The sequence below is a fragment of the Microcaecilia unicolor genome, chromosome 4 (genome assembly GCF_901765095.1).
Source record: "Microcaecilia unicolor chromosome 4, aMicUni1.1, whole genome shotgun sequence".
Classification (NCBI taxonomy): Eukaryota; Metazoa; Chordata; class Amphibia; order Gymnophiona; family Siphonopidae; genus Microcaecilia; species Microcaecilia unicolor.
In genome coordinates this window covers 220126461-220141276 of record NC_044034.1, presented here as the reverse complement: position 1 = coordinate 220141276, position 14816 = coordinate 220126461, and the positions used below count along the sequence as shown (strand labels likewise).

General features: G+C 42.4%; 1 protein-coding gene across 1 annotated transcript in view; it reads right to left on the bottom strand.

The window, feature by feature from the left end:
* The window catches only part of MUC2 (mucin 2, oligomeric mucus/gel-forming), a 222657-nt gene that overhangs the window by 25586 nt on the left and 182255 nt on the right, over window positions 1-14816 (bottom strand). Inside the window, 7 exon segments of the mRNA XM_030202464.1 lie at window positions 669-709; window positions 3759-3863; window positions 6887-7064; window positions 7718-7749; window positions 8168-8271; window positions 10329-10398; window positions 11732-11910. Coding sequence (XP_030058324.1) covers window positions 669-709; window positions 3759-3863; window positions 6887-7064; window positions 7718-7749; window positions 8168-8271; window positions 10329-10398; window positions 11732-11910 — 709 coding nt within the window.

The window sequence follows — 14816 nt, the reverse complement described above, 5'->3', positions numbered from 1 at the left end:
TATCCAGTCTGCCCATCCTCAGTAACCACTAACTCTTCCTTTTCCTAAGGGATCCCACATGCTTGTCCCATGCTTTCTTAAATTTTGACACAGTCTTCGTCTCTACAACCTCCACCAGGAGGCCATTCCTCGCTTCCACCACCCTTTCCATGAATGACTATTTTCTTAGATTCCTCCTAAGCCTATTTCCTCTTATCTTCATTGTATGCCCCATCATTCCAGAGTTTTCCTTCATTTGAAAATGGCTCACTTCCTATACATTAGTGCCCCTGAGATATTTAAACGTCTCTATCATATCTCTTCTCTCCCTCCTCTCTTTCAGTATATACATGAGGTTCATAAGCCTGTCCCTATATGTTTTATGTGTGTAGCCACCCTCTGGACCAACTCCATCCTGTTTATATCCTTCTGTAGGTGCGGTCTCCAGAATAGCATGCAGTACTCTGAATGGGGCCTCACCAGAGACTTATACAAGAGAATTATCACCTCTTTGTTCATGCTGATCATCCCTCTCCTTATCCACCCAAGCATCTATAACTGCCTTCACTCTGACTAGAAAGTTTCAATAAATTGCCTCAGATTTCAAGACTCTTCTCCATACCCTTAGGGGTGTGGCTACTACAGAATGAATCATGTTAAATCAAAACTTCACCCAAGAAGATTCTTACCAAATATTCAGCATTTCCATGAATGCAGACTTGTTTACGAACTGTAATAAGAAGAAAATAAGGCAATTATGTTTGTATATCCCTAATTAAAACATAGGGTAATATGATACAAGTTAAGGAGATGCTATATTTGTGGACCATTTGTGGACCAAATCTAGGCTAAAAGCCCATCTTTTTGATGCTGCTTTTAATTCCTAACCGTTACTCACTTGTTCAGTACCCTTATTTTATCATCCCCACCTTAGTAATTCCCTTATCTCTTATTTGTCCTGTTTGTCTGTCCTAATTAGATTGTAAGCTCTGTCAAGCAGGGACTGTCTCTTCATGTTCAAGTGTACAGTGCTGCGTACATCTAGTAGAGCTACAAAAATTATATCTTACTCACCCCAATAAAGACACCAACAAAAAAACTAACAAAATCACCAACTACTGACCAGTAGCATCTATCCCACTGATAGTCAAACTGATGGAAAGCATGGTAACCAAACAACTTACTGATTACATAAACAAATTCTCAATATTACATGAATCACAATCAGGATTTCGCCCCCTTCACAGCACTGAAACAGTACTAATAACTCTCCTAGCCAAATTCAAGAAGGAAATAGCAACAGGTGAAAGCATACTTCTCCTCCAATTCGACATGTCAAGTTCCTTCTACTAGATTACTTTGGGATTGGCGGAAACATACTTAGTTGGATCAAGGGTTTCCTAACCACTAGAACATACCAAGTGAAGTCAAATTCAAATATATCATCACAGTGGAAAGCAGAGTGTGGAGTACCTCAAGGATCACCACTATCACCGATTCTCTTCAACCTAATGATGACCCCACTAGCCAAGTCCTTATCCAACCGAGGCCTTAACCCTTTCATCTATGCAGGCGATGTCACTATATACATTCCTTACAAATATGAACTGACAGAATTCACAAACAAAATCAAGCTCCGCTTGAACATCATGGATTCATGGGCAAATGCATTCCAACTAAAACTCAATACAGAAAAAACACATTGTCTCATCCTTTCATCCCAATACAATGCGGAAAACCCACAAGTATAAGCACACCAGATTACACCCTCCCTATCTCAGACAGCCTGAAAATCCTTGGCGTTACACTAGACCATAACCTTCCACTAGAAAGCCAAGTGAAATCCACAACTAAGAAAATGTTCCACTCAATGTGGAAACTCAAATGTGTGAAACCATTCTTCCCGAGGGCAACATTTCACAACTTGATACAATCAATGGTACTAAGCCACGTAGATTACTGCAATTGAATTTATGCGGGATGCAAAGAACAGATCTTAAAGAAACTTCAGGCCACTCAAAACACAGCAGCCAGGCTTATAGTTGGCAAAACACGATTTGAAAGCGCAAAACCCCTACGTGAAAAACTGCACTGGCTCCCAATCAAAGAACGTATTGCTTTCAAAATCTGCACCATGGTTCACAAAATTATCTACGGCTAAGCCCCAGGATATATGACAGACCTCATAGACCTACCAACCAGAAACACATCCGGATCAACACAAACATACCTAAATCTCCACTACCCAAGCTGCAAAGGACTTAAATACAAATCAACTTATGCATCCAGTTTTTCCTACTTGAGCACACAACTGTGGAATGCATTACCAAAAGCCGTGAAAACAATGTACAACCACCTAAACTTCCGGAAATCACTAAAAACTAACCTGTTTAAAAAGGCATACCCTACCGAACCAACTTAAATGCCTGAATTCTGCAACACAATGAAACCAAAGCACATAATGGCATAACATAACTCTTCCGCTCTACGATTCCATATGCGCCTGTTCCACGTGAACCTTATTCTACCACAACATCACTTTGTATCTGTTCATACCGAAGTCGGCATACGCCTCTCCGGTACTATGTAAGCCACATTGAACCTGCAAATAGGTGGGAAAATGTGGGATACAAATTTAACAAATAAATAAATAAATAAATAGTAGTAGCTTTGTCTTCAAACATACAGACTTATGTACTAATCTGCAGGATTTCCCAAGGACTACTACTAATCATTTCTATAGCACTACTAGACATAAACAGTTTATGCAGGTATTGTACTCTCTCTATCCCTAACAGGCTCACAATCTTAAGTTTTTTATGTGGGGCAATGGAGGGTTAAGGGGTCCTTTTACCAAGCTGCTCCTATGGTGGTGTCAGCGCACGGGTTTGCCATACACCGAGGTCCCCATTTACCACAGTGGGAAATAGTCATGCAGTATGTTAACTATTTTGCCACATAGCCATTTTCCGGGGGAGTCCTTACCACCACCTATTTAGGAGGCAGTAAGGGCTCCTGTGCTAACCCGGCAGTAACCGAGTAGTGTGAGGGGCTGCCCTATTACCACCGGGTAAACCCTTGGCACTAAAAAATAAAAATATTTTTAGGTGGGGGCAAGCACTACTGCCGGGCTCCATGGTGCTGAATTGCTGCACCTTTATAAAAGGGCCCCTAAGTGACTTGCCCAAGATCAAAGGGAGCTGCAATAAGAATCAAACCCTGTTCCCCAGGATCAAAGCCTACTGCACTAACCATTAGGCTACTCCTCCACTCCAAACAACAACCTCTTTCACCTGTTAGTTTGCTACCCAGGCACATAAGCTGGGTAGCAAACATTTGCAAGATATTTGGCTTCTGAGATAGGCAAAATAAGATAACTACACCTAAAGAGATACTGTTACCTTTTGGTACAAACTAGCATGTGAAGATATTTTTGTGGCTGGTTAAAAAAAAATCATAATTAAAGAGCTTCCTTGCATGATTTTGCATTGAAGCGTCTCATTCTAAATGAATTTGCACCAACCTTCACATAACAGAGCGTGAGAGAAAAATTTTTTATCCACTGTTTGGTATATAACCGCAGAGCCCCCCTCATCCAATTACTTCTGCTCTAACACATTTTCTTCTTCTTATGACCCTGCTTTACCCAGATAACCTCATTGTGCTGGTATTGCATGACTTACATAGAATTCCCCTGACTGTATTAGCTAAACATCACCCAGCCATTCTTGCAGTGAGCCATTCGTTCTAAGGCACCTCACACAGTAAGAGGAACGTACCACACTCATAGACTGGGCAACATTTGCCTTCAGGAATACTGGTGACCACCTGTTCTCCCAGACCACATTTAGGAGACTCGGTTGTGCAGAGGCTTGCATTGCATTCTACAAAGACAGAAAGAAAAGGCAAATGTAATAGGAGAGAGACATGGAGATTTGGAGACTCAATGCTCTTGCTCTGTGTATCTTATCTTGGACTCCATATTGCTTTCTGAATTCATAACTTATTAAACTGTAATGTACTACAGAGGAAAACAATTATTCTCATAGATTCACTGGTCATATCTACAGTAGTCACAGATAACAATGAAACCGCTCTCTTCTATTTGGCAATAAGTACATATGAGGAAAGGCTTAAAGAGGTTAGGGCTCTTCTGCTTGGAAAAGAGATGACTGAGGGGGGATATGATATAGGTCTATAAAAGCCTGAGTGGGGTAGAATGAGTAAAAGTGAATTGATTTTTCATTCTTTCAAAAAATACAAAGACCAGGGGACACTCAATGAAATTACATGGAAATACTTTTAAAACAAATAGGAGAAAATATTTTCTTCACTCAAAGAATAACTGAGCTCTGAAACTCTTTACTGGAGAATATGGTAACAGTAGTTAGCATATGTGGGTTTAAAAAAAGTTTGGACAGGGATCATGTGATGCACTGTGAGTGGAGGTCCCCATGATCCAGCAGCTATAAAGAACCGTTAAACTTATGCTTTCTTAAAGGGTCCTTTTAAAGGGTAAAGGGGGCACCTACATGTGTGTACAGTGGGTTTCTGGTGGGTTTTGGAGGGCTCCCATTTACCACTACAAGTGTAACAGGTGGGGGGGGGGATGGGCCTGGGTCTGCCTGCCTGAAGTGCACTGCAGTACCCACTAAAAACTGCTCCAGGGACCTGCATAATGCTGTGATGGAGCTGGGTATGACATTTGAGGCTGGCAAAAAATGTTTGTAATTTTTTTTTGGGTGGGAGGGGGTTGGTGACCACTGGGGGAGTAAGGGGAGGTCATCCCCGATTCCCCCCGTGGTCATCTGCTCAGTTCGGGCACCTTTTCAAGGCTTGGTCGTGAACAAAAAGGGACCAAGTAAAGTTGGCCAAATGCTCGTGAGGGCCGCCATTCTTTTTTCCATTATTGGCCGAGGACGGCCATCTCTTAACCATGCCCCCATCCCGCCTTCGGTACACTGCCGACACGCCCCCTTGAATTTTGGCCGTCCCCGCGACGGAAAGCAGTTGAGGCTGGCCAAAATCGGCTTTCGATTATACCGATTTGGCTGCCCTTAGGAGAAGGGTGCCCATCTTCCGATTTGTGTTGGAAGATGGCCGCCCTTCTCCTTCGCAAATAAGCTGGATAGCCAACTTTCCTTTATAGAATGCTAGAGTAACTGGATATATACACACAAATGCTGTTAGATGTGAGTACTTCACCACCCACAGAGCTAGTGCAAGTGCTCAGGCCTAAATTCCAAAGATATGCATACATGGGGTAATTCTATAAAGTGGGTGCAAACATTTAATGCCAGTTATGCAGTAACTCTGGATTCTATAAAGGGTGCCCAAATATCCATGCCCAAATCAGGTTTTTAAATTTTTAATTTTCATGTGAATAAAAATTTTTTGGTATCCTCATCCACTCTCCTCACTTTTTGTTTTATACTCCACGGTTTCGTGAGGGTTTTCACCTCCTTTTTTTGGTTTTTGCAAACATTTAATGCCAGTTATGCAGTAACTCTGGATTCTATAAAGGGTGCCCAAATATCCATGCCCAAATTTAGGCATGATCCAGAGCCAATTAACATGAATAATTGGATGCTAACAATTGATGTTAATTGACACCAGTTAGAGGTTGTGCATACATCTGGGAGCCCCAAAAGGGGCTGTGGCCATGGGAGGGGCTTGGGCAATCAAGGGCATGCAGTGCTATAACATTCTAGGGATATGTGCCCAACTTGTACAGCAGGATTTTCACCAGGTTTCAGCTGGAGCAAGTCCTCACACCCAAAGTCGGGTGTGGGAATCTCCATTCAGTGCTCTTCTATGAAGGGATCTCATTCCATATCACCCAATACAAAATAGCTCTTAGCGCAGATTTTTCCTGGCACATATTTTTCGGTGCCATTTACTGAATCCGGCCCTACTGTACTCATGTATATATAAATGCCAAAAATGTGCCTAAACGCTATTCTGTAAATATATCCACATATTGGCAGAGTCTGGGAAGAGCATGATCCCTTGGATCAGTAGCATTGAATATTGCTACTTTCTGAGATTCTGAATAGAATGTTGCTACTCTGGGATTCTATATGGAATCTTGTTACTCTTCAGGATTCCAGAATCTTGAAACAGGATACTGGGCTACATGGATCATTGGTCTGACCAGTGGCGATCCTAGGTCGGCTGCCACTCAGGGTGGATCGCCGTGCGCACCCCCCCCCCCCAGGTGCAGCGGCGTCCGTCCCCCCAGGGTGCAGCACAGCACCCCCCGGCACATCAAGCCCCCCCCCGGCGCAATGACACCCCCCTCCCCGGCGCATCAAGCCCCCACCCCGGGTGCATTCTTGGCTGCTGGAGGATGCAGAGAGCAGCCGCGCGCCTGTCAGCTCCACTGGCTCCCTGCTCCCTCTGCCCTGGAACAGGAAGTACCCTGTTCCGGGGCAGAGGGAGCAGGGAACCAGCGGAGCTGACAGGCGCATGGCTGCTCTCTGCACCCTCCAGCAGCGTGCACCCGGGGCGGACCGCCCCCACCGGCCCGCCCTTGCTACGCAGCTGGGTCTGACCCAATATGGCTACTCTTATGTTCTTATGTTATGTTCGTTCACACATGCAGACCTTGACTTTTGTGGCTTTGGGGCGTGTATATTTTCCCACCTTGTCAGAAGCAATCTGTTTCCTGCATTTCTGTATTAGTGGCAGTTACAATTGTTTAGAGATGATGGGTTACCATCAGAGAGGTTGATGGGTTATGTAAAACAGATACATTTTACACTGCATCAATAGTATGCCACAGAAAGTTCATGTGTGGTTAGTAGGCGATCTGTGAGATTAGGAAATTGTGCATGAGTTACCAAGTAAAAATAGTGAGTTGGTACATCCTGTACATACAGTGCTAAGGACTGGAGCCTGCACTTACTGCATATGGTTTCTTCACAACAGCTGTCAGTGGGGCTGATCTCGGTGACAGCTTTGAAACCTTCCTCATCACAGGTGATCTGAGATGGGGTTTTACATTTGTGGGGCTCACAGATGATCCCATTTCCTCCTTCAAGGCAGATGCAGTCTTGACAGTCCAACAGAAACTTCTCTCCAAACTATTAGCAAAAAAACAAACAGCAATTTCTGTTGAAATAACATAAAATTCAAGCTGCTCCTTGTGATGAAACATATACAAAATCTGACAGAAGGACAGATATTACTGACTTTAATAAATATAGGGCCCTGTAGTCCAAAATACCAAGCTCCTAAATTTAGCCACTTAAGTTAGGCTCCTAAATCTGTCTCCTATTTTCAATCAAATATAGGAGCTTAGGTTTTCTGCTAAATATTCATTAAATTTAGGACCTTAAGATCCTAAATTTAGGCCTGCTATTCATTTGCCTAGATTAACAGTCTAATTCAGGAGTCTAGAACACACAAGATAAGAGAGAATGAAGGCACCTGTTTAGGCGATGTTTTATATAGAAAAGTTGAAACTTAGGGGGTACTTGATTTAAAGAAGTTGGGAAACACTGCTTTACTGCATAAAGGGGATGCAGATAGGACTTGATATACCACCTTTCTGTGGTTACAATCAAAGCGGTTTGCATATTAGTATGTGCCCCCTTATAAAATTAGTGCTCACATGCTGACAATCTGTGCTAAGGCCCTAACTTTTCCCCCTAAAATCTGCCTCTGTTGCCACCCACTTCTTATACCCTAAATTGTGGAGTTTAGTGAAATTCTGAATATAAATGTGTTCACCAACCTTTCTTGGTATGTTATCTGGTCCAACGCAGCCTGAAAAACACAGAGACATGTTATTCCTATTCTGAAGACAAAACATGCATTGTATTAATTACATTGCTGTTTTGGGGTGACACATTTCAAAATGATAGATGACTTCAACATCATAATGGGTGACCTTGCACTCTCTCTTTCATGTGATGAGATCACATGTGAGGTCTCCTAACATGTCCCCTTTTCCCCACATACTATGTGTAAAACAAAAGTATTTCAAAAAATAAAACTCTTTAAATGATAAGAATTAAACACTTCCCCCCCCCCCTTGTTTACTAAGCCGCACTAGCAGCTTCCGTGTGGCAATGCCGACACAGCCCATTCAAAGTGAATGGGCTGTGTCAGCATTAGCGCACCACCAGCCGCTAGCATGGCTTAGTAAGCAGGGAGGTTAGTTAAATAGTCTAACAAAACTCACCACATGTCTGCACACAAATATCGACTCCAGAGCCAAAAGGTATAGTTCCATCAGGGCAGAAGCAACCTTCCACCAAACGGATGTTATCGAGTTTGACATCTGAGCTCTCAGAACTGAGAAAAGAGTCATGTAAGGGTACATCAGAAAGAGTCTGAACTATTGATTAAACCTGAACATTACTGTATCTACCATGGTTTGTAGGACACTTTTCTTTGGACAAGTCACTTAACCCTCCGTTGTCTCAGGCACAAAATTAGATTTTAAGCTCTCCACGGACAGGGAAATTACTTACTGTACCTGAACATAATTCATCTTGAGCTACTACTGAAAAAATGTGTGAGTGAAAATCCAGATAAGTAGGGGATAACCCTAACAATGGTTTTTTTATTATCACAAAGGAATTCATGGAGTAATTTGGTGTAATGAGAAAAAAGCCACATGATGTAGCATTCCCATGTACTACTGACAGAACCCCCCCCCCCCCCATGTTTCTTCCAGTAGATGGCAGAGCTATGAATAAAAAACAGAAGTATGATGTTAGCTAATCTCTCTGGGATACAAAGTGAGGAAGATGAAAAAAAAAGGGAAGATGTTACTAACATCTGGCTGAGTGCTGCTGTGCTATGCCTGTCCTCTGATAGCTATTGCACAGTGTTGACCTTATGTGCTAGCTAACACTGCTGCCCACAGTGCTTTTCAGCACCCAGGACAGCTCCAGGAGTAGAAAACTAGCACAGAGGTTCTTTAATGACTTTTATCAATAGAAATCAAACAAAATAAAACATGGAAAAGAAAATAAGATGATACCTTGTTTATTGGACATAACTTAATACATTTCTTGATTAGCTTTCGAAGGTTGCCCTTCTTCGTCAGATCGGAAATAAGCAAATGTGCTAGCTGACAGTGCATATAAGTGAAAACATTCAAGCATTACTATGACAGTCTGACAGGGTGGGAGGATGGGGGTGGGTCGGAGGTATGCATGGGGACATCAAAGCATATCATTGATATTCTAACAGGATGGGTGTGGATAGGTGAGGGGTGGGGTGATCAACAGAGACATACAGCTTTATGGTTTATAATGGGCTAGGAACCCCAGGTCCTTGTTAAGTCCTTTCTGTTGGGTGTTAAAATATTCAATCATTCTGACTTCAAAGGTCTTACATTCTTGTATGGTTTTAAAGTTACCTTTCAGTATTCTCACTGTGAAATCACTGGTACAGTGTCCTGGTTCTGTGAAGTGCTGTCCCACCGGGGTGGGGGCCCTACTGGCTGTATTGTTCATATGATGTCTATGTAAATTGAATCATGTCATAAGCATCTGGCCTGTTTCTCCAATATAGCATGTCCAATAAAAAAGGTATCATCTTATTTTATTTTCCATGTTTTATTTTGTTTGATTTCTATTGATAACCTTAAGAGTGGACTAACACGGCTACCACACTCCATGACTTTTCTTAAAATTGAAGTGAATGTTTAGGAGGATCAGTCAGTAGCTGATTGCATTAACCAGTTTGGGCTTGTCTTCAACACCAGAGGGAGTGAAGAGGAGAAAGTTGTACCAGGAAGTCTTGGAGGTTGTGAGTAGGACCTCAACGGTTGTGAGTACTAATAACCCAAAGGCAGTTTTAGACCAGGAGAGGTTAAAATAGTACTTTTCCACACTCAGTAGGACCCTAATCCTCTTGTTGAGCTCCATTAAGCATTTTGTTATCCTTGTTTGCCTCCTACATACTGTTGAAGTAATGTAATGTGCCTGTGCCCATTGCTTCAGCATCCCCACCAGCAAAGGTAAAGGGGTGCTGTAATTCTGGAGGGTGCCGGGAGGCCCAGGCCCCCAAGGCCCCCCCTGTGGCTATGCCATTATTGTGAAATCCACCTACATTCTACCTAACCTTCACTCTGTAAACGCCTAGTGACAAAGTACTCGCCATCATGTCATTGCACATACTTTTACAGCAGTTGGAAATTTATAACAGGCCATTTATGTGTGTGTGGCTACCTATGTGAGAAAGTTACTTTATAAAATTACCCCTAAGGCGTACCCACATGATGTCTGCAAGGAGTCAGCACAGCAGCACTGTGATTCGATCTTATTTCTCACGGCCGTAACACCAGTCTGCAGCAAAACTGCCCCACATTCAAATAATCATCTGCTTACCTCTCTTTGCATGTTAGCTCTTCAGCAGGACCACAAGGTTTGTAGACTTTGTGTGATGGACAGGAAATAGCTAGAAGACAGCAAAACCCAAGAAATGTAAGGGCCTTTGTCAGTTTAGCATGCAATTGCAAATACACTGAAACAGTGAAGATAGAACAGAGCAATTACAATACTGATCTTAACTGCACACTTCTTACAGAATTTAGCAGCCAGATTTGTGTGATGATAATATGATTTAGCTCAACCCATGAGAATTCTGGCTTCCGCCTAATGTGGCACAATTTGGTTGATATGCAATAAGCATTGATTGCTGGCTGCATTAGTGTTTGAGTCTAAAAATGTCAGGCTGGCAACAGATACATTTTGTCTTTGTAAGTCAATATGCAGCCAAAATATTTCAGTATAAATATAGGAGGGATTGGAGTATTCAGGGGGAGGGGGGGGCGGGACCAAAAGTTATCTGGACAGTGACAATATTCAGCTAGATAAGTCTGAAATCAGAAACAGGAGGCCTAAAAATGAATGGATAACATATTCCTATATTTTCATCTGTCTGTATCAGCAGCTTAGGCATATTTGCATATCTTTCTGAATAGCTACATGAAGGAATATGGTTAACTTATTCACATATCCTTGAGATTCTATATAAGCTGCTTTAACTTCCGCTTAGAAATCAAAGCATATTCTGTAACAATGTGTGCAACTTAATTGGTTAACTAGCTAATCAGCGCTGTTAATTGGACGTTAACAAGCAATTATCAGCACTAATTGGCATTAATTAATATTTATGCACACAACTCACTGAACGTATTCCGTAATGTGGTACGCCTAAATTCTAAGTCACATAGTTGAAAAGGGGATGTGGCCACGGGCGGGCATGTTGTTATAGAATACACCCACTCTGCACCAAATTTAGGCATTGGTATTTACGCTAAATAAAACTTGGCGTAAATGGCCGTGACTACACTTGATCACATGGAGAGATGCTCAGCGTTATTCCATATACCATGTGGAAATATACGCCTATTCTTTAAAATTTAGGTGTACTATACAGAATATGCCTAGGCGTATTTTTTTCCACATGGAATTTTCAGGTGCCATTTATAGAATACAGCCCTATACCTATACTTATATTGCATCAAAGGATATGCTAACAAAAACAAATAGGTCTTCAACAGCCTCTTAAATTGGGTCACATGCGTGGTGCATCGTGCAGTGTTTCACCACCATATGCATTTCTACACTAGTGATCTACATTACCCATTTGCCTGGTTGATGCATGCAACTTAGCAGTATCATACAGTTCTCACTATCTTCTGCAAGCCATAGATCCTCAGTTTGCATCTCCCATGTTTTCTAGTTACTATGTACACCCTGTATCCCAGCGCTAGCATGTTCCTTACCACATGTTCCATGTGTCTGGTACCTCCAGTCAACACAGATGCCCTGCTCAGCACAAACTGAGGCATATTGCTGCAAACTGGTGCATTCAATGTTGGAGTTGGGGACATGACAGCTGTCAAAAACACAGGCCTGGAAAAAGTCCTCTGGAGGAGAAGCTTTATGGCAAGCACTGAAGGTCCTGTGACAGGAAACAAAGAAGACATTAGTTAGGCTCTGAGAGTTCCAGATCGATGATGCAATGACATTTATAATATTTCCCTAAATCAGAGCACATATATTTGAGGCAAGAGATCACCTATATGAATTCAGTCAATTTATTTCAACAAAATAAACATATCTTACTGAGTGAAGGCCTCTGTGGCAGCAGAGCCGACAAGTTCAATGTTCTCCGAGTATTAATTGATGACATTTTATAGAGCTAATCCCTGGGCATTATCAATGTTATTACAACTTATACTGAGATAAAACTTGTTGAGACCTGGAAAAGGGTTTTTTTTCAGTTGTGGCACCCCAACTTTGGAGTTGGTTACTGCAGGAATCCTTAACTTTTAGAAAAGTAATTAAGACCTGGATCTTTTCTGTAGCCTTCAAATGCTGATTTTATCTGATGCATTTTCATGTTTATGTTACTGATTTTTATATTTATGTACAGAATTTTAAATGGTATTTTGATGCATTTATGATTATATGTGTCACTTTGAGTTTCTATTGGAAGACCTTGTGACACACAAGTATAATACATATAATAAAAAGAAAAAGAACATATTCAAGATGTCCTTATATGTTAGGACAAGGGTTTCTGCTGCCAATTTGCATTGATCAGTTTCCAGTTCCACTGGAGTTTTCAAAACAACTGAGCTCCTAAATTTATGCTCCTACGTATGCTTATAAATATAGTCCTGTAATTCATTTGCCCAAATGTATAAACCTAATGTATAAGCTTAGTGCTGAAATTCAGTTCTAAACAAACTTTTTTTTCCCCAGCCCTAAATCTGCCCTTGTTACCACTGTAGTAACAGGGATGGATTTAGGGCTGGCTTAAATAGCATTTGGCCTTCTAACCACTAATAATCAGTGGGAGATAGCTGGCTATCTCCACTGAATATTCATGGTTAGTGGCTAGCTGGCTATCCTGCTTATTTTTGAACGAGAAGGCTGGCCATCTTCCGACACAAATCGGGGGATGGCCGGCCATCTCCTAAACCCGGCCAAATCAGTATAATCGAAAGCCAGTTTTGGCCATCTTCAACTGCTTTCCGTCGTGGAGCCGGCCAAACTTCAAGTGGGCGTGTCGGCAGGGTACAGAAGGCAGGACGGGGGCGTGGTTACGAGATGGCTGGCTTCGCCCGATAATGGAAAAAAGAAAGCTGGCCCTCACGAGCATTTGGCTGGCTTCACTTGGTCCCTTTTTGTTCACGACCAAGCCTCAAAAAGGTGCCCCAACTGACCAGATGACCACCGGAGGGAATCGGGGACCTCCCCTTACTCCTCTAGTGGTCCGCAACTCCCTCCCACCCAAAACAAATTAAAAAACATGTTTTTACCAGCCTCTATGCCAGCCTCAAATGTCATACCCAGCTCCCTGACAGCAGAATGCAGGTCCCTGGAGCAGTTTTTAGTGCGTGCAGTGCACTTCAGGCAGGTGGACCCAGGCCCATCCCCCCTACCTGTTACACTTGTGGTGGTAAATGGGAGCCCTCCAACCCCCTCCCAAAACCCACTGTACCGACATGTAGGTGCCCCCCTTCAGTTGTGGGGAGTGGGTTTTGGGGGGATTTGGGGGGCTCAGCACACAAGGTAAGGGAGCTATGCACCTGGGAGCAATTTTTGGAAGTCCACTGCAGTGCCCCCTAGGGTGCCCGGTTGGTGTCCTGGCATGTGAGGGGGACCAGTGCACTACAAATGCTGGCTCCTCCCACGACCAAATGCCTTGGATTTGGCTGGGTTTGAGATCGCCGCCATTAGTTTCCATTTTCGCTGAAAACCAATGCCGGTCATCTCTAAAGCCGGCCAAAATGTTGAGATTTGGCTGGCTCCAACAGTATTATCGAAACGAAAGATGGCCGGCCATCTTGTTTCAATAATATGGTTGGGACGCCGCTTTATGGGGCCGACCTTGAAGATGGCTGCCCTTATAGATCGGTGGCCCCGTTCAATTATGCCCCTCCACATTGCACAACATAGCCGGCTAGCCATGAATATTCAAATGCTGGCTGGCTAAGTTATGCAGCCAAATTGTGCTGCGTAAATAGCAGGCCTATCTTTGCCACTATGAACTTAGCCGGCCAGTGCTGAATATTGACCTAGCCAGCTAAGTTTATAGTGGTCAAAAATAAATCAGATATCCAATGTCGGTCACTGGAAACGGCCCAGAATTCAATATCCAGGCTCAATGCTGATCATGGGAGGTGGCCGGGTTGACTCCCACGATCTGAATATCATGATCCATCTCTGGCCCTATTCAAATCCAGACAAAAAGCCCACCTTTTAAGACTGATTTAATTCTTTTTTTATTTTTATTTTATTTATTCATTTTATATTACATTTATGTCCAATACATAAATGGGAAAGAAAAGAGAAAATATCAATTAAAACAAACATTAAGGAAAAATATCATCTTTGTTAGTCCACAATTGGGGGATCCAAGATCAGGAAAACAATCTCAAAGAAAATAAGAAAAACACTGAATGGTTAATCTTACAATTCATATTTTCAGCGGGAGGAAGGTTAATCAGTAATTGCAGCCGGTACAGTGGTAGCTTAAAGGAAGTTGCTGCAGAGGGTTCTTCATCTGTTTTTTTAACTCCACAAACTCTTGTAATTTCCTGGGTTCAACAAATAAGTAATCAGGAAATAAAACACTTACAAGGGAATCGCTCTAGGAAGGTCCCACCCAGGGCAATGATTCTTGGCTTAAAAGCCAGGAGTTCACACCTCCTAGTCTGCAATTCCCTTGATATGTCAGGAAATATATTTATCTTTGAACCAAAAAAAACTATCAACCATATGTCGGAAATACAATTTCAAAACATTGTTCCTATCTAAATCAAAGGCAAAAGTCACTAATAATATAACTCTATATAC